The sequence below is a fragment of the Panthera onca genome, chromosome C1, assembly GCF_046562875.1.
Source record: "Panthera onca isolate mPanOnc1 chromosome C1, mPanOnc1 haplotype 2, whole genome shotgun sequence".
In the NCBI taxonomy this organism is placed as follows: domain Eukaryota; kingdom Metazoa; phylum Chordata; class Mammalia; order Carnivora; family Felidae; genus Panthera; species Panthera onca.
In genome coordinates, this window is record NC_138346.1 from 18,392,832 (window position 1) to 18,418,215 (window position 25,384).

Below are 25,384 nucleotides of genomic sequence, written 5' to 3' on the forward strand. Positions count from 1 at the left end.
GAGCCACCCCAAAACCACACAACAGACTCAGCTGGAGCCCAGCTTCTGGGTTTAAGGGAAGCTTTACTTAAGCCCTCAACACTCCTTCCCCAAGCTCTCCTCCCAGGGCCTCTGTGCACAAACATGTGGGTGCCACTCCTCCCGCTGTGCGCATTCCTGGGTGCAAAAATCAGGTCCCAAGTCAGGCTGGTTCAAGTCAGGGTGCGGATTTACACAATTAAGACCCTTTCTCTGGCTCGTTACTTGCTTCAAATTAGCTTAAGCCAAAAGAGAGACAAAGAGAAGAAAAAAGGAGGGGATTTCCTTTAGTTCACATAACCCAAAGTTCCAGGGGCACCTGCTTCCAGGCATGACTGGACCCGGGAACTCCAAAGACACCACCAGGACTTGGTCCTGCCCGCCCCGTCTCTCGGCCCTGTCCTGTCTCTGTGCAGTTCCACTCTCAGGAAAGCTCTCCCCTCACAGCGAGCAGTTCCAGGCTTCCTCTCAGCACCCCTCACGGGGGAAACGTACCTCTTTCCTGGGCGTTCCGGCAACCAGACCAAGTCACATGAGCATCCCTGAACTGATCGCTGTGGCAACAGAGACAGAGGTGAAGGAGCAGGGTCAACCCAGCCAGGCCACCAGGCTGAGCGAGGAAGTGCTCAGAGAAGAGGTAGGAGCGGCAACCCACAGAATGCCAACCACTCCCTCCGCAGCCCAACTCCACACACCCTCGCCCCAGACACCGTCTCATATCGGGCACCTCCTGCCAATGACCTGAGAGCTTCATTAGTTCCCAACGGTAATCCGAGACAGTGAGAATCGAACTGGCCCGACTGTTCGTTAGGCAGTGATTTCCACATCAGGCCCCGTAACAGGCACTACTGGCTGAGGACTGGGGCCCATGAGTCAGGGGTCCTACTTGCTCCCATCAGCCAGGGCAGAGTGGGGTTGGAGATGGGGTCTCACAGAAAAAGCAAGGCTGCTTGCGCTGTCCACTGAGAGAGAGCTATGGGTGGGGTAGTTTCTGTTAGAAGAGAGAAAGGAGCGACAGGCTGCATGAATGACACATGTCAATACCTCCACGGCCTCTGGAATGGAAACAATTTATTGATACCTGAGACACTGTGCAGGAGACACGTTCCTACTGACCACTTAGCTTGACCCCTTGGGCCAGACCAGGCCAGGCAACTTCTCTCACCCTTCCCTTGGGTGAGATGACCCTTTCCTGGATCATTCTGCGGCCTCACTGAGCATCCAAAGGCTGGAGAAGTCCACAGCCAGAGTCTGGAGAGACAGTCTGCAGCCGTGGCTCCTAAGGCCAAAGCAGGGTCGGCAAGGAAGCCTCACCGGTCAAGATCTAGAGCCTCCTGGGTCACAGTCCGGAGTCCGATGGAAAACAACTCCTCCCAAGGCTCCCGGATCCAGGCCAACAGGGCCGTCAGCTGCTCAGGACACACAACCCGAAGTGCCCAAAAACTCTCCAGCCGGGACACCTGGCAGACAAAGTAGCGGTGAGGTGAGGCTCACAGAGGACCCACCGCCCCTCGACTCAAAGGCATCTTTCCTTCCCCAAGCCTGTGTCACTCCCTGTAGGAGACCCTGACTTTGAGCTTTTTAAACAGAACACAATCAACACTTACTGGAGGCCCCCCAGAAGGCTTTCACATTTACTATCTTGTTCTTTTAATCCACCGTTTTTCAGAATATAAGTTCTGGAGTCAATTCCAAGGAATTGGCTGGAGTTCAATTTCTGCATCTACCACTTGTGACCCAGGCAAGTAAGTTAATGTCCCCAAGCCTCAGTTTCTCCATCTGCAATAGGCCTAATGAGAGTACTCCTCCCACAGAGGCTGTGAAAACCAGGTGGCTGGCACTGGGGCCCAATCGAACACGAACTCCAAGCAGCAGCCGGTGCGTCATGAAAGGCTTCCCAGGCAACACAAAGCCAGGCTCCAGGTCCATGGGGTTTCCGTGGCTGTCTCCCCCGCCTCTACCTGCTGCTGATCCAGACACCCAGCGAGCCTCCCAGTTCCTTGCACCCCACTTCTCCATGCTCCCTCCAGCATGACTGCCCATCACATCCACACTGCCTCCAATGCCCAGCCCTCCTAGACTCATACTCATTTCCCACACTGCCCACCACCCCTGTCCTCATCTCTCTCTCTCTCTCTCTCTCTCTCTCTCTCTCTCTCTCTCTCACACACACACACACACACACACACACACACACACACACACCTCATCATAGAAGACCAGTCGCAGGTCCCCCGGGGCCGTGCGATACAGCAGCACCGAGCTCAGGCTGCTGAGTGGCCACTGCTCCCTGACATGCACAGAAGGGCCCAGCCCCAAGGGCAGGAACTTCTCAGAAGCTTCACCAGATGGTGCTGGAAGAGGAGGCTCTGCCTGGGACCCTGCAACGTCCTCCTCTAACAGGTACAGGGTGGACAGAGTCATCAACAGGGACACAGGGCAGGTTGCAGGGCCTAGAGGGAAAGAGACAGGGCGAGGCCCAGGGTGGAGAGCCGCAGAGGAGCCCAGATCCCTGGGGCAGCATCCCAGTGTGCTTGAGAGGAGTGAACCACACCCTGCTGAGGTGGTCAGAGGGCAGCCTGTGCCCCTGGAGGCCAGGGACCTCCCTTCTCCAAACTCCAGGCATCTCTAGCTTCCAAAACCTGAGGCCCAAGACAAAGGGAACCTGCCCCACCACCCACCCCACTCAGAAAGAAAGATCCACTCGCCTCCTCTGACAGGATGAGGTGGAGCAGACCCAGCCAATCGGCTCCACTTCATAGAAAGCCCATACCCGGAAGCAAAGGTCTCTGAGCAACTGAGGACCCAGGAAACCTCCTGGCCCCACTCAGAGAGGCCGGGAAGACTGAGGCTGTCATTTGGGTGTGCCTGTGAGTGAGAGGAAGTCTGGATTCCAGGAGCTGAAAATTGCTACCACGGCATGAGAGGTATGGGGGGGGGGGGGGGGGGGGGGGAGGTGCGCGTAGCCTGCGTAGCCAGCGGCCTGGACAAGATGAGGTACCGAAGCCTTACCTTCAACCAGGAACACCCGAAGGTAGAAGAACAGGGGAGGCTCCGAGGAAGAGCCCCTCTCCAGCAAAGGCCTGGGGAGAAGGTGTGGTCAGCGAGGGGGGCAGAAAATACTGAGAGGGGCAGGGAGGAGGGACCAGAGCTGGGTCAGGGGGGTGCAGGCGTGAGGGCAGGTGGCAGGCCCAGGTGCTCAGGGCCTAACCGCAGCCGGAGCTGGTGGAGAGGGCCTGTGCTCCAAGAGCGGCCGCATGGGCCACCGAGCCCGGCCTCGGCCTCCTATCCACTCACCAGAGGCGGTGCTCCGGGGTTACCTCCTCCTCTGTGGCGCTGACACTGCTCCTCCAGGCAGGAGGCAGAGCCTGCAAGACATCTGGACCGAGCCGGCCAGGGACAGGGAACCTCAGCGACCCCACCTCTTCCACCCCACCCTCTCCGCCACTCAACACCTTCCGTTCTCACAATCTCTAGATTTCAGAAACCTCTACAAGGGACGAGTCCCAGTACCCGTCTGTCTCCACTGCGGCTGCCAGACACGGGCAGCCCCCACCTGCCCTCCCTGCACCTCCCTTCCCCCTCTCCCCCCCTCTCACCGGTGAGCTCGTCTAGGAAGGCCCGGCAATGTCTGGCATCGCGGGGCAGCAGGACACAGCTGCCTGTCCCGGCAGCCCACTCCAGCCGCAGACTCTGTCCTGCCAGCCCCAGTTCAAGGCCACTCAGGTCGTGCAGGGGGACGGCCAGGGTTGGCTGTAGCCAGCTAGCCGGAGGCCCGCTGAGGAGAGGCAGGGCCAAAGCGGTGGCGAAGAGTGAGTGACGTGAGACCCAAGGGGGCCCCGCCCTGACCCTGGCGGCCCCGCTCGCTCACCTTATCTCCCCTGTCACTTTTAACACGTAAAGCCTGTGGTCAGACACCACCACAAGACACACAAACTCCCCAGGGTGGCCTGCCAACACAACGGGCACCTGAGGAGCAGGGAAAATTAATGAGAAGCAAGGGAGGACCAGGGAGGAGGCTGCCAGGCTGAGAACAGGTTCGCTGTACTCAACCCTCCCCCCGGTGCTCACGCACCCTGACCCTCAGCTGGGCTCAGCGGGTTTCCCTGCCTGGCACCGTGCCCCCTCTGGCCCACCCTCCACACTCCGCCGGACCGTCCTAAAGCAAACTAGACTGCCACTCCCCTGCCTCAGGGCTCCTGAGGCCCTTGGGATCGGGTCCAATCCCCTTGGCGGGCACTTGAGGCTGCCCCTCAGCTGACCCCTGCCTCCCTCTTCAGACTCCTCTCAGGACACCCGCCCCCTCCCACCCCCTCCTCCTGCTGCCCCGACAGCAGTCTTCCCCACGCACTAGCTCCTCTCTCAGGCCCCCACCTACGTGCTGCTTCCTCCCCCCAGATCCTCACCTCCTACTCTGTAACTCCTTTTTCAAGACCCGGATTACACCTTAGATCGGCTCCCCAAAGAGAGGCTCCCTCACTCAGCCCGATCCCAGCCCTTTCCAGACCATCGGGTTTCTCACACCACAACGTAAGACGGCTGGCGACACCGATTCACCCTAGACCCTTAGTGTCCTGCACATGCTAGATGCTCACAGAGGAACCAGTGACATCGTAGATCTACAACAGCAACGGGAGGTCCCCCTCAGGCGCCAGGTGCTGTGCTAGGCAGCTGTGACGCGGGCCCTCACTGACGCCACCACGCTCTGTAAGGCAGGCCCTGCTACCCCCGTTGCAGAGCGGTGACAACTGAGACTCCGATACCACAGCCACGCTGCACGTGACCGCTGGAGTTGAAACCGGGAACCGGACCCGGTGCTTCCAGAACCACTGCCCTGACACGATCTGCTGCGCTGGCAGCGAGTGGGCACTCTGGTCAGTGAGAGGCGCGGGGCAGTGCCGGGCTGGCGCAGACCTTGGTGCAGCACTGGAACTCCTCCTGGGCATCAGTGAACACCTCAACATCCAGGAAGAGCCGGAGTCGGTGGTCCACGGAGCGGAGGCCGTGGCGCTCAGGGGCTGGGGGCAGCAGTGGGCCGTCAGCCTTGGCTGCCACAGCGCCATCCCGCCTCCCCGGCAGGACCTCCTGCCTCCCGCAAACACCACCCCTGTCTCGTTTCACCTCTACTCACGGGGACTGAGGCTCCAACTGTGGTGATCTCGGGAGCCTGGTGCCTGAGATGGGGCCGGGTGGGCCCTGTCGCTGTGGTCACTGTGGTCAGAAGGGTCACAGACAGTGCTGGTGGACTGCAAGGGAGCTGGCGATTGCTCTCCCTCCCTGTGCTCCCTGTTGGTGGTTCCCAGGGACAGAGCCAGGAGAACCACATGATCGCTACCACAGTTTGGACATACAGCAGGAGATTCTGGAAGGAAGGATGGGCACAGCCCCTGTGAACCACCCCCCCGCCCCACAGTGTCACAATCCCCTACCACGCTCATAATGTTCCCCACCCCCTCTTGGACTCCCCCTGGCCGACATCTCCAGCTTCATACACTCCTACCATTCCCAACGCCCCTCTCCCCACTCCCTCAGCAGGCCTGTTAACCACCCTCCATCCCGGTGAGGGAGCAGCAAACCTAAACCCATGGCCTGCAACCTCCTCAAAATGGACCCCACCTTCTGATTTGAGGCCTTCTCAGAGAGGACCAAACTCAGCCAGGCCCTGCTCTGGTCCCCTCCCACAGCCTCAGGCCGGTCATGTGCTCTGATGCTCCACCAGCCACGTCTGAAAGCTCCAAATCAACAGATCAGGAAGGCAGGGTGCCAGGTATGGGTCCAATTCCAGACTCTGTCACTTAACGGCTGTCATCTAGGCAATTATGACAAGTCACCTAAGCTCCCTGAGCCCGGTTCCTCTTCGGTAACAGAGGGTGATGACAGTGCCTATCTCACAGAGTTGTCAGGATGGGTGAACGGACCAGGTAAAGAACCCAGGTCAGGGATCGGCAGCAAGAGAAAAAACATTCCTTGAGCAGCTATAGCGTGCTGGGCATACGCTAGAACTTTTGACGACAGAATCAAAACTCTCCCGACCCCATTTTGCAAATGAGGAAAGCAACGATCTAATAACTGAACGTGCCTGGACTGAGACCGTGGAGCTGAGGCTAGCGGTGGTAGCTACCATTTACGGGGACCTATGCTTTGTGCAAGACACTGTGCCTGGCGTCTTTCTGTCACATTTAAATCTCCTAACAGTACAGAGGACAAGTTCACTCCCTTCTTTGTTCAGATGAGGTAACCAAGGCTCAAATAAAAAGAAGACGTAACACACAGGAACGTTCAATAATAATGACCCACTGAAGGGACCCCAGGGGCCACGTGACTCTGTGGAGCACAGAAAGGTCTTAGAGGGGATGGGGCTCTTTCCACTGTATACATTGTACTTCTGGGCCTCTGGGGAGGGAGGTTTAGAGAGGGGGGTGGAAAGGGGTCTATTTTCTCAATAAACTTTAAACCTCTGCTCTAGCCGCTGCCAAGAAGAAAAAAGTGGCTACTAAAAGTCATACGTTTCAACACAGACGTTATCAAGAATATTTCTTTCTTCTTTAATGTCTTCAAAGACATAGCTTTTTGACTGATCTACAGTGGAAAAAATCTCTCCCTTTAAAGAACACAGTGTGAAAAGATGCCATGAGGCACCACTCGATATGAAGTAGCTTCCAAGGTCAGTCCTTCCAAGGAAGGACAATCTCAGCCAACTCCCACAGCATCTTACTCAACAGCCAAACACACTCAGAGGACAGCACTACACCCAATACTGCAGTGAGAACTCAGGAGCTTTTATGCAGTTTCTAAATATTAGCCAGAAAAAGTGGAAAGAGCCTTCAAGTTATGAAAAAATAATGAGTACGTTTAAATAGTTTCAGAGATTGTATTTCCTGACTTTCAAAAAGAAAGAATATAATTTCTCTTTTTGCTCCTTTTCTTTCTTCCTTTCTTTTTCTTTTTCTTTTTTTTTTTTTTTTTTTTGATAAATGTATCAGACAGATGAGTCTATTTTCCTCCAGGCAGAAAAGCTGGTCCCAATTCCTTCCCTTCCCTGGGGTTCCCCCTCCACACTCCCTCCCTCAAAGCCACTGTCTCTGAAATGGTGGGAGAGGTGTGGGCAGGAAGGCCAAGGGCCGGGCCCGTACCTGTCTCTTGGAACAGAGGCCTCCAGCCTTCCTCACTGTCTAATCCCAACCTGGGCTCCTCTGGCTTGAATTCATGGCCACAACGTAGACACTGGAGTCTGCCCCTCAGCGGGTCTCTTGCTTCCCCAGGCTGACACTGAGCCGCGGTGGCTGCTTGGGTCAACACGGCAAGCAGCTCCTGATACAGGGTTGGCCAGAAACAGCTGTGAGCAATGGACCCTGGCCCTTGACCGCCCAATCCTTCCCCAGCCTCCTGGGCCTCGCTCCGGGCCCGATTACCTGGATAGCTGCATGGGCATCGGGCTCCAGCACCACATATCGACGCAGCTGCCGGTCAGGGCAAATATAGGAGAAACGCAGAACAAGGACAGGGGCCCTGGGGAGCAGATCTGAGCCCTGCACACAAAGAGGGGGACTGGGTAGAAAAGAGTAGAGAAGGGGCGCCTGGGTGGCTCAGTCGGTTAAGCGTCCGACTTTGGCTTAGGTCATGATTTCATGGTTCGTGGGTTCGAGCCCTACAGCAGGTTCTGTGCTGACAGCTCAGAGCCTGGAGCCTGCTTCAGGTTCCATGTCTCCCTCTCTCTGCCCCTCCCCCAGTCACACTCTGTCTCTGTCTCTTTCAAAAACAAATAATAAAAACGTTAAAAAAGAAAGAAAGAAAGAAAGAAAGAAAGAAAGAAAGAAAGAAAAGAAGGCAAAGAAAAGGAAAAGAAAAGAGAAGAGAAAAGAAAAGAAAAGAAAAGAAAAGAAAAGAAAAGAAAAGAAAAGAAAAGAAAAGAAAAGAAAAAGGAAGAGAGAGTAGAGAGTGGACCAGAGGGATTCCGGTTATACTGACAGCATGGCAGACAACAGTAGCTCTGGATGTCATGAAAATGCTCCTGCTGCATCCACACTCCAGCTCAGCAGCCCAGCCTCCCAGGCTGCCTGGGGCCATGCCTTTGCCCCCGCAGCTTCCCTCTTCTGCTCCAAGAGCCAACGAGAGACTGTGGGAAACTCGCAGTCCCGGTGCTTGGCACCCAACAGCCATGCTGTCCGAGTCGGCTCCTGCAAAAAGCCCAGCCCCTCTTCCAGGACCCCTAACACCACCGCTCACCTCGAGCACCGCTTCTCTCCCGGTCCGAGGCTCCGGCTCCACCTCAGCCGCCTCTAGACTCTGGAGCTCCAGCCGTGCCAGGGTCCGGGCCGCTTGGAGTTCCACCTCAAACAGGTGGCCAGAAGTGACCCGGAGAAAGCATTCCCTGCCCCGCACGCCCTCAGGCCCCTCCAGGGGACACACCAACATGGGGCGACACAGTTCCGCTGAGGAGAGATCAGGGGAGCAGCCCCATAAGAAGAGAGAGGTATCCCTGACTCTGCCCTCCCAAGGGGTGGCCTTCCATCCAAGAGGGGTAAGCCAGGGGCGCCTGGATGGCTCAGTCGGTTGAGCATCCGACTTTGGCTCAGGTCATGGTCTCACAGTCCGTGGGTTCGAGCCCCACATTGGGCTCTGTGCTGACAGCTTGGAGCCTGGAGCCTGCTTCCGATTCTGGGTCTCCCTCTCTCTCTGCCCCGCTCCCATTCGCCCTCTGTTTCTCTCTCAAAAATAAACATGAAGAAAGACTGCAGGGGTGAGCTATCCCCAGTCTGGGTTTTCCTAACTCTCCCAGATACGCCACCAGCACCGGGCCCCGTCTCCCTGACGGGCACTGAGCGCTCACAACTCACCCTCCACTTCATTCTGCTCCTGCTCCTCCTCGTCTTCCTCCTTTCCTTCTTCCTCCTTCACCAGCTCCTCCACCACCTCTTCTTCCCGGGGCTCCGGCCGTAGCCTGACCTCCTCTGCCATTTCCTGCGGTGATTCCTTCTCTGGGCAGGGAGGCCCAGGCACGGACCCTGGGCTCAGGGTGTCTGGGCACAGAGTGCTGAGGGCAGGGGTCTGGGAGGCAGCCAGAACCGGGGTCCCAGAGGTCTCCAGGTGATTCCTATACTGTAGCCAGTCACAGCCAAACCGTTCCCGGAAGCTGTTCATGAGTTCAAGTTCCCGATGCTGCTGCACAAACTGCCCTGGGCCGGTGGGGAGAGCACCACTGAGCGAGCCCACGCCCCCACCACAACCTGCGCCGAGCCCGACCTCTTCTGCAACTCTTCCTCACAGTGAAGTAAACGGGTGTGTAATGTTAATATGGGCTGGGCATCAGGGGGAAACTAAAGGCTTCCCCTCAGCAGCGTGTCCTGAAGCGTGTTCTGTAGAACACCTGTGGTCGTGTGCAATTCGGAACCACACAACATCCACTGTTTGGGAGATTCGAGATACAAGGGGGCACCCTGGAGGTCCTGAGACGTCCTAGAAGGAGGACGTCTATTTGACTTTGGTTAGCCCAGAAGTTCCCACGGAATCTAGTCATCAAGTGACCTTTCGACAGCCTACAAAATTCACGTTCCTTGAAAAACACCTTGGAAAATGCTGCCCAGGAGTGGTCTCTTCTCCTTTCCCTAAATTAGAAAGAAAGAGGAAAGCCTACGAGGCCCTCTATAATGCTGTGCTCCACCACAGACAGAATCCTTCTACCGAGAAGACTGGGACAGGACACTGAAGACAGGACTGGGCAAGGGCAGCTGGGAGCATGGCGGACTTACCAGCCGGGGAGGGGTCCAGAGTACGGGGCTCTGGGTCTGTATCACTGGGTTCTGAGATACTTGCTCGCCTCACACGGACTCGGCTCTGAAGGTGGACAGAGGGCCCATGCTCTATGAAAGCCAGGGATTCCCACCCTGCCATCCACGGCCACCCACCCAACCTACCCAGAAAGCCCCACTCACAACCAAGGACGAGGCCTTACTATTTTCAGCCCATCGATAAACCAGAGCACCCATTAAAGGGACTCAACCCCAGCACAAGGCAGCCTAGGACACCGTTTACCTTAACCTTACGATGTGGGGGCTGGGCCACAACGCCCCCAGAGGAGATGCTGTCGCTCAAGTCAGGGCCACCTGAGGTTTCAACAGTACTCCCTGCTGGCCAGAGCACAGGTGGAGCCATGGAGCTGGAGGATGTGGAGAGCTGGGGTGTGACAACAGGAAGGACAGAAAGGTTGGAGCCAGAGGTACACCTCTGCCCTGCCAGGCTAGCCAGAGGACAGGCCCTACTTTGCAGCTTCCCAGAAAGACCCCTACCCTGGGACCCCTTTCATGTCCTCCCAAACCAATCCTATTCCCAGAGCTCCCAGCATACTAACCTGAAAGTCAGTCAGTGACAAGGCTTTCCCATCGAGAAGGAACTGAGCAAAGACAAAAGAGGAGGGGGTCGTGTTGGTGGTAGAGTTCCTGCCTGCCCACGCAGGGAAACCCTTCAGCCCAGGGACCACTAGGCTCAGCGAGGGGCAACAGCGTAACAAGCAGGGAGTCCGGGGCTATGGCCCCTCACCCAAGGATGGGGTGGAAAGAGGCACAAGGGGGCGAGGGCAGGACCAGGCAAGAAAGGGACAGCAGAGCGGATGTGAGAAGATTACTCACGCCGGCTGCAGCATCCCTGACACGGGGTGACAAGTACTGGGCAGTGACCGCCCGATGCGCAGGGTGGAACCACAAAGGGTTCCCCTCCAGGTAGAGCTGAAGAGCAGGAAGGGGAGACTGAGATGGGCCTCAGGCCTCCCTGAGTGAGGAAGGGCACTCACCAAATCAGCCCAGGAGGGAGGGAGAGGCGCACAGCTGGCTCCCAAGTCCCGGAAACGCTCAAGACTCACCTTGCGGAGCTCAGCCAGTAGCCACAACGGGGACAGCTCCCTGTGTCCTTCTAGCAGGTTGTACGCCACATCCAGGTGCCGCAGGTTCCTCAGCCGCTCCAGGCCTGGGTAGAGATGAGAAGGGAGGAAGGACAGGTGGGTGAGTTCAGGGGGCAGGGTGCTGGGGGACATGCAGCGGAAAGACCAGCCTGGGCATCTCAGACCTACCCGTAGACCCACATGAGGCCCTGGAGGCATGCGGTTCCCGGACCACTCTCAGTCTCACATTGCCCCTAAAACCCTGTGTGCCCCCGCCTACTCTCTGGCCCCCCACTTCCCTCCCCAAACTCCCACTCACCCTGCAGGCTCCGGAGCTCATTGCCTCGCAGTATCAGGGTCCCCAGAGCAGCCCCTGAGGGTCCTATTCTTGGCACCATATGCAGGTGGTTATAGGAGATGTCCAGATGGCAGAGCTCAGACAAGTCCTGAGAGGGGTTGGTGACAAAGATTCTCTCCTTGACCAGACTCTAGCCGGGCTCCTCTGAGCCTTCAAGCAGGCCTCAACCTTGGCCTATAAAGACTGCGTACTCTCAGCACAAATGATTCATCCAGTCCTCCACCCCCCCTCCCCGCACCACGTTAACAGACTTGAACAAACACTGGCATAGTTCCTAATAGCTCAAGGTCACATCATTGGGAAGACAACTCCAACCCCCTTCCGTTCCGTCCTAGAGAAACTCCAGGCTGCCAGGAGAATTTAGTTTGTTGCAGCCAATGCCTGAAGATACAGCCCCTGTGTCCCAGCCTCTGTGGGAAGGTAGGAAGCTAACTCTAGCAAGCGCCGGTTAGCAAACCCAGACCCAGATGGGTTTCATATGGACCAATGCCCCCTTCCTGCTTTCTGTACATTTCTACTTTCTTGACCTGAGGAAACTAACTGGAGAGAATCTGCTCAAGCCCCTGTCTTCCCCGGCCCCATTCCCTCACTCTCCCTTTAAAGGTCCCAGTAATCTCTGCACAAACTGAATTGGAATTCAGTTCACGCTGAAGTTTACTACCAATTAAAATAGTTTTACTGCTGATTACATTCCACGATAGCTTATTACTACTCCAATGGTGCGTTACGGATTAAAGTCTGTTCTCACCACATTAACTAGTGTCTGACTTTGGCTACCCCTGACTATGAGATGCGGGAGAAGGCTCTTCACCATCTTCCCGAAGCCATCTTTTCTGAGCTAGGCATAGGCTGAGCAACATCCCACAACCTTCGCACCCACGGTAATACTACACAAGCAGGTACTCCTATGACTTCTGCTTGATGGGTGAAAAAACTCAGAGGTTAGTTTGTCCCAAATCACACAAGGATTAGGAGCTGAGATTTGAATGCTGGCCTGTCTTATGCTAGAGCCTGAGTTCTCAAACAGTACTGCCTCCAGGATGCAGCCCCACCTGGGGGAAGGCGGGGGACAAGACGAAGGTGGGAGCAAAAGCAGGTCCAGGAGAGAGGATCAGAGCAGAATCAGAGACCCATGTGGTGCCAGCCCCAACCAGCCTGCCCATACTCACCATCAGGAAGCCCTCACAGTCCTGCACTTGATTGTGGCTCAGATTCAGGAAGCGCAGAGCTGACAAGAGACGCTGGGGGGCATGGGAAAAGCAGCAGAGAATCAGACACCTCCATGCAACCAGCTGGCCCTCCTCCCTAAGGGCCTGTCCCTGTCCTTCCCCGAATTCCCTTCCCTCTCAGGCACTCACCAGGGAGCTGTCTAAAGAAGTCAGTGCGTTGTAGCTGAAGTTGGCAGAGAGTAGAGCCAGCCAAGGCAGGGCAGAGCAGAGGTCACCACCGCAGGCTGAGAGGAGCTCCTGAGACAGGGTGCTCCATTACTGCCACTGTCCCCTCCTCCCCAATGCAAGGCCACGCTGTCTCCCAGCCATTCATTCGTTCTTTATATACTAAAGTCGGTCTGCAGAGGCAGACTGAAAGAAAGCCCAGGGCCCTGCCCCCAGGAGTTCATTGTGGGGAGAATGGGGAGACAAACATGGGAATATTGAATACAAGAGGGTAGGTGTGGCCATAAACATATAAACAGATACATAGTGCTCTGGGAGCAGAGCAAAGGGGGCAAGGACACTGTCCAGAGGGAAGCAGGAGGCAGGGAAGGCTGCAAAAAAGAGGGAGTGTCAGAGCTTGGTCCTCTATGTACCTCAGAACAGGGCATCCAGGCCCAGCCTTCATTCTCCTTACCTCTAATGCCTGGATGCTCCTGCTGCAAATCAGGGTCTCTAGCTGGGAGTAGATGCCACAGAGGCCACGAAGGCAATGGATGGGGACACCTCGGAGCTGCGGTGGAGAAAAGGAGGGCGGGAAGGAGGGAGACAAAACTTCACAAAAGGCAGACGCTTCACCTCACTTTCCCTCCTTTTACAGGGAGGGAAAAGTCGACAAGGCCAACTATGACTCAGGGAACCGTTACACGAGACAGATGTCACACTGCCACAGAGCAATGGGCACACTCAGGCCTGCCCCCCTGCCCCCACCCCCCCCCCCACCCCCGGCAAAAGAGGCCGTCTCTCTTTCTCCATTCCCAAAAGGTTGTCCCAAGCTGGGTTTTGTGTGCCAGCATCCAACACTCCATACCTCCAGATGCCGAAGGGACTTGAAGGGAAAAATCTTGATGGGCCCTGGGAGGCCAGAACCAGGGACATGTACCAGCTAAAACAAAACAAAACGAAAAAACCACTCATGTCACTGAGGCCAGCACATCTCCCTTTCCTTAACCTCTCCTCCTCGGCACAGCCACCCACAGCTCTCACATCTCCTCGATCTGGGCCCTGCAGACTTCTTGCACCCATGTACCCACCCCCAGCTCTTGGGCCCTGTGTACATCCTACCCAATTCCCACCCCAGGACCTTGAGTGAAAGAGTTTTCTGCAGCACATCGAAGAGGAACTGAAGCTGGAGGATGACAGGGGAGTCGGCGGGATGAGAGGGCAGAGCCACAAAGCCTGTCTGGCCAGGGCCCCATGGTCCCAGGTGCAGCTCAAACACGTGGCTCAGCTGCTGCAGGGTGCCAGTCAACAGGCTCAGAGTGCTACGGCCAGACAGGACCACATCACCTGCAGGGAAAGGGGCGGACAGGAAGGAGAACATAACAAAAGGGTCTTTCCCTTTATCCTAAGACTCTGCTACCCCAGGATACACCCAGTCCAATCCACACTGTAATCTCCCACTGCCAGGATCATACTATCTCCTCCCCCGCCCAAAAGTCTTCAATGGCTCCCCTCTATCTTCCCAAAAAGTCCTAACTCTTCAGCCTGAAATATGAAATCGTGTCACTACATCCAACCGACTTTTCCAAATTTTCTTTCACCATCTGCTCAAGAGAGTCTGGCCTACTCACGATGCTGGGAATACAGTCAGCGTGGTTCACAGCTTCCTCATTTTCTGATATTCCCTTCCACTCTGCTCAGCTTGAGACCTACCTCCTCCAGGCAGGCTTCTTTCTCACTGTGTCACACTGCTGTACTTTTAGACCATAATCATTCATTTTACATAAAAGCTGGTAATGTGTCTCATCTTTTTTTTTTTTTTTAAGTAAATTCTACATCCAACATGGGGCTCAAGCCCATGACCCCAAGATCAAGAGTCACATGCTCCACCGCTGAACCAGCCAGGTGCCCCAGGTGTTGGTTTCATCTTTACTTCTTTTTCTGATTGAAAGATAGGCACACTTGCAGAAACTTTCAAACAATCCTAAAATGCACGTCATAAAAAGAATAACCGCTCGTTATAGCATTGGTACTATTCTTGATCTCTATGCTAAAACTGCTCTAACGAGACTGTCATCCTTGAGGGCATCTTTTGATCACCTTGGTACCCGTCACTGCACCTAAAAAAGTATAGCTATGAGGTAGGCACAGAGAAATATTTTTTTTTACTTTTTTTTTTTTTTTAAACCAAGATATAGGGGCGCTAGGTGGCTCAGTCGGTTAAGTGTCCAACTCTTAATTTCGCCTCAGGTCATGATCTCACGGTTCGTGAGTTCAAGCCCTGGGTCAGGCTCTGCCCTGGCAGCGTGAAGCCTGCTTGGGATTCTGTCTCTCTCTCTCTCTCTGTTCCTCCCCTATTTGCACACAAATGCTCTCCCTCTTTCTCTCTCAAAAATAAACAAATATTTTAAATAAAAACAAGGACAGAGTCAAAGGATGTTGCAAAAATCTTACAGACAGGTATTCTATACCCTTCACCCAGTTTCCACCAATGGTTACATTTTATGTAAATGTGGTAAGAGATCAAAGACAGGAAACTGATGATGTATATATGTACATCCGTATAGTTCATCCGTATAGTTCTATGCCACTGTCATTGGTGTGGATTCCTATAACCAACATCACCATGAAAATACAAAACTATTCCATCACCATAAATCTCTCTCTCTAGCTACCTCTTTATAGCAATACATACATACACACACACACACACACACACACACACACACACCATCATGCCTAACCCCTGGAGCACCAGGTCAGATTTGTCTGAACAAACCAATAAATCCTGTAACCTTACTTGAAAGATGGTCTATGTACTTGACACTAAGGATAGATGCAGACAGGGTTCAAAGACTCTTCCCACCCTCAAAGAGCCCCCCAGTCTACAAGAGATAAAATACATACACAGTTAATAAAACAAGCCAGAAACTGAAACTGCTACAAACAGAGATTCCACAGATACCATCAATGGGAGTACAGAGTGCTAGAAGGCAGCTAACATGAATTGGGTAGTATGTGACAGACAACTTTGTTACCTCATTTAAACTTCTTTAAAATCTCCTAAAGAGAAGCACTACTGACCACCTCTTTCAGATATGAAAATGAGAGCTTAGAAAAGAATATCAACTGAGATTATATAGGTGGTAGGAAGTTGGTACTTCTGTCTGATCTCAAAGCCAAGGCTTGTTGTACCACAACTAATGTCAACCACATACTGAACAACCAGTGTGGCTCCACCATGCCCAAGTCCTGAAAGAAGAAACTCTAGTAAAAACAGCTACCAGTTTTGAGCCCTTACATATTATGCAAACACTGTCCTAAGTGCTTTACATGAATTAAAATGAATCCCGTCAACAACTTTTTGAGTTAAGTACAATCATTATGCCATTTTGCTGGTGAGGAAAACTGAAGCTCAGAAAACTTAACTTCGCCACGTTTGAAAGAGGGTTGGAATTCCAACCCAAGTGAATCTGACTCCAACAAACCTCGTGCTTTTAACTATACGAAGGGTCTTGCCACACAGCAATGATTATACTAGTCCCTGGTCTCCAGAGCCTTACAGCCAAGTAATGATCACCTTCCTCTGAGAGTATCAGAGAACGCATGGAGGAAGTGGTACTGGAGTTGGACCTCGAAGGATGGCTAAGGTTTGAACTGTCAAAGACAAAGGACACTGTAAGCAATGGCACCAGAGAAAAAACCCCAGAGAAGTAAAAAAAAATGAACTGACGCTCGAACCCTCGTGACCTTAAACAGCTGTAATTCTATGACTCCTAGGGGGAGTGTCTCTGTAAGGCAGGGTGCACCCCCACCCTGCCCCAGCCCCCAGATCAACTCACCAGACTCCCGCAGCAGCCCGGCGAGCTTCCACACCAGGGCGTCCCGCTGGGCGGTCGTCATGGCCACGGGACGCTGGGGGCGGAGCCTGAGAAAGAGGAAGCGGAAGAGCCTCAGGTGGGTGGTAGTACCAAAAGCCTAGGACGTCCGAGCAAGCCGAGACCTCGCAAGGAAAAAAAGTAAGAGAGAGAGCGAGGAAGAGTATCCTTCCGGGTACCCTTTCGAGGGGCATAAGACCTAGCCACCCAAACTGACCTCCTGTGTGCTCCTTCCACCAACTCTGCAGCCCGGCGCCTATCAATAATGGACGGGAAGTCCCGCCCCGGAAGGAAGGCGGGGGAAGCGGGACAACCGGAAAGCTTGCCTGCGCTGCCGGAAACCACGCCCTAAGTCGTGCAGACGTGTCGGCTGGAGGCGGTGGGGTCTGGGTGCGGACGGGGCGGTCCCTCGGCCTCCGACCTGCTGGGCCCGGCCCCCCCCCACCCGCCCGAAGGGGAGCCGCCACCTCCACCGCCACCTCCACCGCCACCCCCGCCCCACTCGTGGGCTCCGCTCGGCAAGGGACTTCCACTCGGCTTGCCGCGGCCCCTGTAAGGAAAACAAACCTGACTCGTTGTTTGCAGACTGGGCGAGGAAGCAAAGTTTTGGGAAACGGAATTTTCTCTTAGTGAGGAAAGGACTCGGCCAAAGCGAACACTTGTTTTCCAATTAAAGGAGAGCGAGTCCGCCATAGGAGTTTTTTTGGTATCTGCCGAAAGCGGGAGCTGGCAAATTTGCCACTTCTGGAGTGCCCCTTGACGGTTTTTCCTTAACGTCCCTCCAAACTCTGTCCTTTTTTCCTTCAGCAATGTCAGACTCTCATACTGAGATTGGTAATGCTCCACGTGTATCAGGTCTCTTGTTTTTACCGCGTTCCGTCTCGTAACACGTGAATAAAAATTGTTAGGCCAGCTTTGAAAAAAAAAAAAAAAAAAAAAAACAGGTTCACAGAGGCTCCGTTACCTGCAAAGGTCTTTCAATTAGTAACCAATTTTGTCAAGACTGCCGAATTTTCCTGGTTCCAAGTTTCCATTAGAGCTTTCACCTTGCTCCTGGTCAAAAGAGGACCTCCCGTTGCCTGGGCGACTCAGTTGGTTAAGCCTGGGACTCGATCTCTGCTCAAGTCACGATCTCAAGGTTCGTGAGATGGAGCGCTGCGTGGGGCTCTGCGCTGACGCCACGGAGGAGCCTGCTTGGGATTTTCTCCCTCTCTCTGGCCTCTCTCCCGCTTGTGTTTTCTCTCTTTCTCAAAATAAACATTAAAAAAAAAAAAAAAAAAAGACATCAACTACTGAGCTAGATTAAAGAAAAATGTAACGATTTGTTTTTCAGGGAGAGTTGTGCCTTAATTAAGTGCCTTTCTTAAGTTCCTTTTCTACAGAGGAAAATCAAATGAATCCTTTACCAGTTGAGGGTGAGACTATAGTTACCTTTATCTCAAGTTGCAAAATTTGAAGGATCTAATTTTCTAAAGACATAATATTTGAAATGGCAATTTTTGCCTCTAAACCAGACAATTTAGCGTTTATCACATACTTGTGTGATCTGAGCCAAAAGCCTAAAAGGCAGTCAAATGAAGTAAGTGGAAGCACGTAGTGAACGGTAGAGCAGTATACAAAGGAAGAGTAGGGTCTCAATATATTTTTGTCGAATTATTAATCCCAGAGCCATGATGGTTGTCAGTCTCTGTTCATCCATCACCTGGAACTAGGAAGGGAGGGTTCTCCCATAGCTGTCACTGCCAACGGTAACCCTCTTAGGCAAGAAGAGAGATTGTTTTGGGGTGCCTGGGTGGCTCAGTCGGTTAAGTGGCCGACTTCAGCTCAGGTCATGATCTCTCGGTCCATGAGTTCAAGCCCCGCGTCCAGCTCTGTGCTGCCAGCTCAGAGCCTGGAGCCTGTTTCAGATTCTGTGTCTCCCTCTCTCTGACCCTCCCTTGTTCATGCTCTGTCTCTCCCTGTCTCAAAAATAAATAAAACGTTAAAAAAAAAAATTAAAAAAAAAAAGAGATTGTTTTGAAATTCCTGACTTGACAGTGCTTTGAAATCTTTCAGGAGTGTCTTGCCAGCCCACAGATTCTGAGAATTGCTCTATTAATACGGAGAGACCCCTGTAGCCAGATTTGCTCTCCATCCCTTAGCCCCCCAGAAATGTGAAAGTGGAACAGAGAGCAGCAAAGAAAACTGAACTATGGAGGGAAAGGAAAACATCCCCTGAGAGAAGCAACAAGGGAAGACTAAGCAGTTCTTGTTTCCAGGCCCCGCAGGAGGCCCACTCCCCTTTCTGCCCTCAGGCTGGGGGAGAGGCCTTGGCCACCTTCCAAAGAATTCCTACCCAATTTTTTTTTTTTTTTTTTTTTTTTTTTTTGCCTAAATTAGTCTGAGTGTGTCTCTGTAAATTGCTACCATTAAGAACCTTGAGGAAGACAAAAGCTTTTTTATTTTATTCTTCAAGTTTATTTTAAGAGAGAGACAGCGTGAGTGGGGGAGGGGCGGAGAGAGAAAGAATCCCAAGCAGGCTCTGCATTTAGTGCAGAGCCCCAGGCGGGCTTGAACTCCACAACTGTGAGATCCTGACCTGGACCGAAATCAAGGTTCAGATGCTTTAACTGACTAAGCCACCTAGATGCCCCAAGGCAAAACCTTTTTTTAAAAAACTGAAGTCTGGGTGGCTCAGTCGATTAAGCATCCGACTTAGGCTCAGGTCACCGTCTCACAGTTCGTGGGTTCGAGCCTCTGTGCTGACAGCTCAGACCCTGGAGCCTGCTTCAGATTCTGTGTCTCCCTCTCTGCCCTTCCCTTGCTCACCCTCTGTCTCTCTCTCAAATATAAACATTAAAAAAAAATTTTTTTTTAAGAAAAGAAGAAAATGATGACAAAGTTAGTTACCAGAGAATACAGACGTCAGAGTCCTAGTCCAAAGCCTGATTGTATCTGGTACCTTGGAGCATGCAGGCCCCTAGACTATAGCCCACAGGGCAACAGAGTAATGATTCCTGGTTAGGACGTGAACCATTGTCCTAGATATAGACCTCACTGCTGTGGTGCTACAACCTCCCACAGCAGATGAGATGATTGAGACCTAAGGTTTCCTCCAAAATGAAAATTTCACACCTGAAACTGGGTTGTGGGTAGGGAGAGTGAAATTGGATGATCTGTTTCTTTCACCAACCTCTTCATGACTGGGAAAGGGGGGCAAATGGAAGAGAATGAAGAGGTGTGAATATCACCTGCAAAAAAAGAGTGCTGTGGTAAAGGAGTTTGTGCTAGAGAGGCCCTGTGCCTGGCACCGATGGCCCCAGGATTGAGTGGTCAGAGGCAGCTCTTTCTACATAAGTTACCACACATTGTTTCTCTTGGCTCTGATACCAGACCTAGCCACAAAAGACTGCCCAGGAATTGGCCCGGTTACCAGAATCAGACATATGGGACAAATCAGCAGCATTACAGGAGGTCTGGCATGAGAACACTGCTTTAGACGGTGACCAAGCAAGCCCATCAGAGCCTGGTTCCAGGAGAGACTGAACACAAGGCTCATGAAGAGAAAGCCAGAGAAGCAGAAGCCAAGCTCAGCGTGAGATTAGAGAAGCCAGGGCCTGAGAATGGCTGACTGAAAGGGAAGTAACAAAATAACAATATCGCAGTGACCCAACAGCAGCTAGAAGAGCCCAGCCTGAGCAGATTTTGCAGTGCTCCATAAAATAAACTGAGGGAGTCCCTGAGTGGCTTTATAAACCTGAGGTCCTTGAGAGTGCCTTAATTCTTTACATTGTCTCTGCTGGAAACCCCTAGAATCATATGGGGAGGGGTTAAGAAGCGCTGGAAGAAAGATGGGAAGCTTGAGGTTAATCCAGAAAACAGAAAGGAAGAGATGAAATGAAAGCTCTATTCCTCATCAGAAGCTGGATAGGAAACCGGATTGGAGGCAGCTACGGAGAAGACAGGAAAGCAAGCAGAATCTTGGAAAAGAAGAAAACGTCGGTTTCAGGCATAAGCCTGATGGCAGAGTCAGGTGCGTTATGTGACACGTGCCTTCCATCTCAATTCTTCCTGCACACAAAGCTGGAGAGAAGAGTCCACAACAAGGGAGGAATCTGGAAGTGGAGTAGTGCAACGGGAAACTTGTATCAATGGGGCAAGGAAACTAGAGAAAAGTGAGATCAAAGGGCTGAGGGTCTCCAAGGGCCTGGGGAAAGAGAAAGGCAGTAGCCGCTTTGGAATCTCAGAGCCCGAGTAGAACCTCAAAAAGTTAAAGCAGGTCTTCATTCTTTCACCGGTTCCACAAATATTTACTGAGCCCTGACTATATGCCAGATCCTGTGCTGGATTCCGTGTAAATAAAGGAGACAACAGTATGGCTCTTGTCCTCAAGAAGCTGGCAGTGAGGGCCGCAGGGGTGGCTCAGCCAGTTGGGCGTCCAACTTCAGCTCAGGTTATGATCTTTCAGTCTGTGAGTTCAAGCCCCACGTCGAGCTCTGTGCTGACGGCTCAGAGCCTGGAGCCTGCTTCAGATTCTGTCTCCATCTCTCTCTGCCCCTCCCCGGCTCTCACTCTGTCTCTCTCTCTCAAAAATAAAATAAAAACATAATTTTTTTTTTTTTTAAAAGAAGCTGGCAGTGAGGTGGAAGGACAGACACCAACAATCACATTTCAACATTGTGTTCACTTCCTATTGCTGTAACAAATTACACCAAACTTAGTTGCTTCAAACAGCACCCCTTTGTTACCTTACTGTTCTGAAGGTCAGAAGTCCAAAATGTATCTCACTGGGCTGAAATAAAGGTGGCAGTGGGGCTGCGTTTTTTTCTGGAGCCTCCAGGGGCGAATATGCGTTCTTGTCTTTTCCAGTTTACAGAGGCTGCCCACTTCCCTGGCCCCCTTCTGTCTTCACAGCCAGCAATGGCTAATTGGGCTTTTCTCACATCCATCCTTCTGGTGCTATTCTGGCTCCCTCTTCCACATTTAAGGACCCTGGTGATTACATTGAGCCCGCCCAGATAACCCAGGATACTCTCCATATTGTAAAGTTAGCTAATTGGCAATCTTAATTCCATCTGAAATCTTAATTCTCCCCTGTTATCTAGCGTGCTATTTGCACAGGTTCCAGGGATTAAGACACAGACATCTTGAGGGAAGGGAGGAGGCCATTATTCTGCCTACCATATTCATGATGCGTGTTATGGTAGAGATAGTGCTTTGGGGAGATGGTTCCAGTCCCAGACTGCAAGCTGAATACAGGCTGCAGCCTCTTGCTCTCATCCCTAATGGTTAAAAATAAAAATATACGAAGGATATAAAAATTAATGTAGGAGCGCCTGGCTAGCCCAGTCAGTAGAGTATACGACTCTTGATCTCAGGGTGTAAGTTCAAGCTTCACATTGGGTGTAGAGATTAGTTAAAAATAAAATATTAAAAAAAAAAAGTGGGGTGCCTGGTGGCTCGGTCAGTTAAGCGTCTGACTCTTGGTTTCAGTTCAGGTTATAATCTCACGGTTCGTGAGTTTGAGCCCCATGTCAGGCTCCATGCTCACGGCACAAAGCCTGCTTGGGATTCTCTCTCTCTCCCTCTCTGCTCCTTTCCCCCTCGCACTGTCTCTGTCTCTCTCAAAATAAATAAATTAACTTAAAAAAAAAAAAAAAGAGGATAGATCAGCACTAAGAAAAAAATGAATTCAAGAGGAAGAAGTGAGGGAGCAAACAGCAATGGTAAGCAAAGACTTTAGTAAATTCATTCAAACTAAAATGTAGGACAAAATAGGCCCACATATACAAAGGAGGGAGGGAGGAAGAAAAAACAATAAAGGATAAGAGCAGGGGGGGCTGGCTGGAGAGGGCAAGGGCAGTGCCTAGCCCACAGGGTAGATAAGAGAGGAGGTCACAGGGCCAAGGCCCCCAAGCACACAGGATTTGCAATTTTTTTTTTTTTAAGTAGGCTCCATACCCAATGTAGGGCTTGAACCCACAACCTTGAGATCAAGAGTCATATGCTCTACTGATGGAGCCAGCCAGGCACCCCAGGATTTGCAGAATTTAATAAGAATGTGAAGACCTTACAAAGAAGCCTGAAAACAGGGGTGCCTGGCTGGCTCAGTCAGTTGGGTGTTCAACTCTTGCCTTCCGCTCAGGTCATTCATTATTCCAGGGTCATGAGATTGAGCCCTGTGTCACGTTTTGTGCCAAGCGTGGAGCCTGCGTGAGATTCTCTCTCCCTCTGCCCCTCTCCCCCCCGCTCATGCTTTCTTTCTCTAAAATAAAAATAAATAAATAAAAATTTTTAAAATAAAATAAAGAAACCTGAAAACAACCTAAGTGATGATGTATCAAGATATAAATTGGACTCAGGACCGCCTGGGTGGCTCAGTCAGTTAAGCGACCACCAGCTCAGGTCATGATCTCATGGCTTTGTGATTGCATGGCTGTGCTGACAGCTCGGAGTCTGGAGTCGGCTTCTGATTCTGTGTCTCCCAATCTTTCTCTGCCCCTCTCCTGCTTGTATTCTCTCTTTCTCAAAACAAATAAATAAACATTTAGAAAGAAAGAAAGAAAGAAAGAAAGAAAGAAAGAAAGAAAAAAAGGGAAAGAAAGAAAAAGAGAAAGAGAGGGAAGGAGGGAGGAAGGAAGGAAGGAAGGAAGGAAGGAAGGGAGAAAGAAATTGGCCTGGGCAGAAATACAAATCTTCCAAATTTGATAGGCCTAAAGTTACAGTCTTTAAAAGACCATGAAGGGGCGCCTGGGTGGCTCAGTCGGTTAAGCGGCCGACTTCGGCTCAGGTCATGATCTCGCGGTCTGTGGGTTCGAGCCCCGCGTCAGGCCCTGTGCTCACAGCTCAGAGCCTGGAGCCTGTTTCAGATTCTGTGTCTCCCTCTCTCTGACCCTCCCCCATTCATGTTCTGTCTCTCTCTGTCTCAAAAATAAATAAACATTAAAAAAAATTTTTTTTTAAATAAATAAATAAAAGACCATGAAGACTACATCAAAGGTTTTCCTGCTATTGAAGATATGTTCCCTTGGTTAAGGTGCTGACCACATCACTTCTCTGTAAGGTGCTGTGCAAACGAACATGAGTACAGAAGATCACATGTAATTCAACTTTCAGCTGGAAAAGTTGTGAATGAACTTTTCAAAGAGGCGAGGGAACATTGGATGTCCCTCTGAAAGAAGCCACGTGAGCCTTGAGTGATGACAAACAAAAGTCATTTGCATGTAGAAGGTACAGGTTGGGGCATTCCTTTTGTAAGGAATGAATACATCTATAGACCAAATCAGCCACAAGATGTTCAGATTTTGCTTAAAACAGTTTCAATAACAGTTTCAGTTTAGATGATGGTGAGTTGAAACGGTACAATGATCCAACAAATGTTCAATTTCTGGAATCTGTTAAGGGTGACTCTGCGTGTATGCTTGAAATTCAGCAACTTCTACTAGAAATCCTTTAAAGTGACATTACTGTTGGCAGAAGGTTTCAAAAGAGACTCCCCTGGAACTTCAGTGACTGGTTCATGGTGACCAAGTGAATTTGGATATGGAGAATGGTCAAGATCAAGAATACCTAAAGCCTAGAATAAGGTTCAAGGCTTTCCGTGGAGAAAGGCAAACCTTTGGAAGCCTTACACCTGAAATAGTCAGTACACCTTCTTCCCCAGAAGAGGAGGAGAAGTCAATACTTAATGCAGTTGTTCTTATTGATGATTCAGGGCCAACAAAACCCAATTCAAATCCAGGGGCGCCATGCTGGCTCCATCAGTAGACAATGTGACTCTTGATCTCAGGATCGTGAGTTTGAGACCCACATTGAGCATACAGATTATTTTTATTTTTTTATGAATTATTTTTTAAAGTTTATCTATTTATTTTGAGAGAGACAGGGAGAGAGAGTGGGGAAAGGGCAGAGAGACAGAGAGACAGAGATAGACAGAGAATCCCAAGCAGACTCCAAGCTGCCAGCACCACTCGGGGCTCCATCTCACAAGCCATGAGATCATGACCTGAGCCAAGATCAAGTGTTGGACGCTTAACCCACTAGCCACCCAGGCACCCCTAGAGATTACTTCAAAAAAAAAAAAAATTCAGGGGCGGCTGGGTGGCTCAGTTGGTTAAGCTACCGGCTCCGGCTCAGGTCATGATCTCACAGTTCATGAGTTCGAGCCCTGCGTCAGGCTCTGTGCTGACAGCTCGGAGCCTGGAGCCTGCTTCAGATTCTATGTCTCCCCCTCTCTCTACCCCTCCCCTGCTCATGCTCTGTGTCTCTCTGTCTCTCAATAATAAACATTAAAAAAAAAAAAAAAGAATTCAATCTGGGTTAGCAGATGACAGTCATTTGATATGAAGATACAATAGTGTACCAGACAGTTTCCTGGATGTTGGGGACTTTATTGCACAGTCTCATCCTGAATTTCCAAGTCTTCACTTTATTCTCGTGACTTCATTTCCAAATAGCTGATTAAAGGCTAGGAAAGAGTATGTGCCATATTAGTAAGGAAAATACTTTCAACATTAAAACAAATGATTTTTATTACTTTTATTTATTTTTTTAAAGTTTATTTTCAGAGAGAGAGAGAGAGAGCATTAGTGGGATAGGGGCAGAGAGAGAGGGAGAGAGAGAATCCCAGGCAGGCTCCTCACTGTCTGTGCAGAGCTGGACACAGGGCTCGAACTCACAAATCAAGAGATCATGACCCGAACCGAAATCAAGAGTTGGATGCTTCACCGACTGAACCACCCAGGTGCCTCTTTAGTGCTTCTATAAATACATTTTGGTTTTATTCTTATTATTAAGGTCTTCCAGCCTTGGTATAGATAATATTGGACTAAGGATGGATCTTGAGATTAATATGTTTGAGTTTTTAGTTGCAGGGCTGGCTTATGGGGATAGCTTTTTTGTTTTT

General features: G+C 51.5%; 1 protein-coding gene and 1 pseudogene across 3 annotated transcripts; one reads left to right on the top strand and one right to left on the bottom strand.

Annotated features, from left to right (window-relative positions):
• Nucleotides 1–1,071: 1,071 nt before the first annotated feature.
• On the bottom strand, nt 1,072–17,634 carry STK11IP (serine/threonine kinase 11 interacting protein). 3 transcript variants are annotated; one of them, XM_060623753.3, is made up of 26 exons: nt 17,547–17,634; nt 17,068–17,413; nt 16,465–16,550; nt 13,764–13,969; nt 13,491–13,565; nt 13,098–13,193; nt 12,608–12,715; nt 12,419–12,490; nt 11,211–11,337; nt 10,874–10,977; nt 10,644–10,739; nt 10,367–10,408; nt 10,051–10,191; nt 9,768–9,852; nt 8,856–9,194; nt 8,245–8,450; nt 7,431–7,547; nt 7,152–7,329; nt 5,150–5,380; nt 4,933–5,036; nt 3,890–3,987; nt 3,618–3,796; nt 3,316–3,397; nt 3,031–3,101; nt 2,224–2,471; nt 1,072–1,478 (listed from the first exon to the last, which is right to left on the bottom strand). In XM_060623753.3, the coding sequence occupies exons 3-26, from the start codon at nt 16,523–16,525 to the stop codon at nt 1,329–1,331; spliced, it is 3,216 nt and encodes a 1,071-aa protein (XP_060479736.3). In that variant the 5' UTR covers nt 16,526–16,550; nt 17,068–17,413; nt 17,547–17,634; the 3' UTR covers nt 1,072–1,328. The 3 variants fall into 3 exon arrangements, with proteins under 3 accessions (XP_060479736.3, XP_060479735.3, XP_060479739.3); XM_060623752.3 differs by lacking the exons at nt 17,068–17,413; nt 17,547–17,634 and adding an exon at nt 16,718–16,802; XM_060623756.3 differs by lacking the exons at nt 10,644–10,739; nt 17,068–17,413; nt 17,547–17,634 and adding an exon at nt 16,718–16,803.
• Nucleotides 16,524–24,939, top strand: LOC132671062 (UBX domain-containing protein 2B-like; annotated as a pseudogene).
• The last annotated feature ends 445 nt before the right edge of the window (nt 24,940–25,384 follow it).

Bases quoted from the DNA above. Each gene is read 5' to 3' on its own strand.
- STK11IP (XM_060623753.3), bottom strand. From the start codon at position 16,525: ATGACGACCGCCCAGCGGGACGCCCTGGTGTGGAAGCTCGCCGGGCTG. The intron at 11,338-12,418 runs GTGAGTATGGGC...AACCCCTCTCAG, and splicing joins ACTGTGAGGGCTTCCTGATG to GACTTGTCTGAGCTCTGCCA. The intron at 3,398-3,617 runs GTGAGAGGGGGG...GGCTCGGTCCAG, and splicing joins CTTCCTAGACGAGCTCACCG to ATGTCTTGCAGGCTCTGCCT.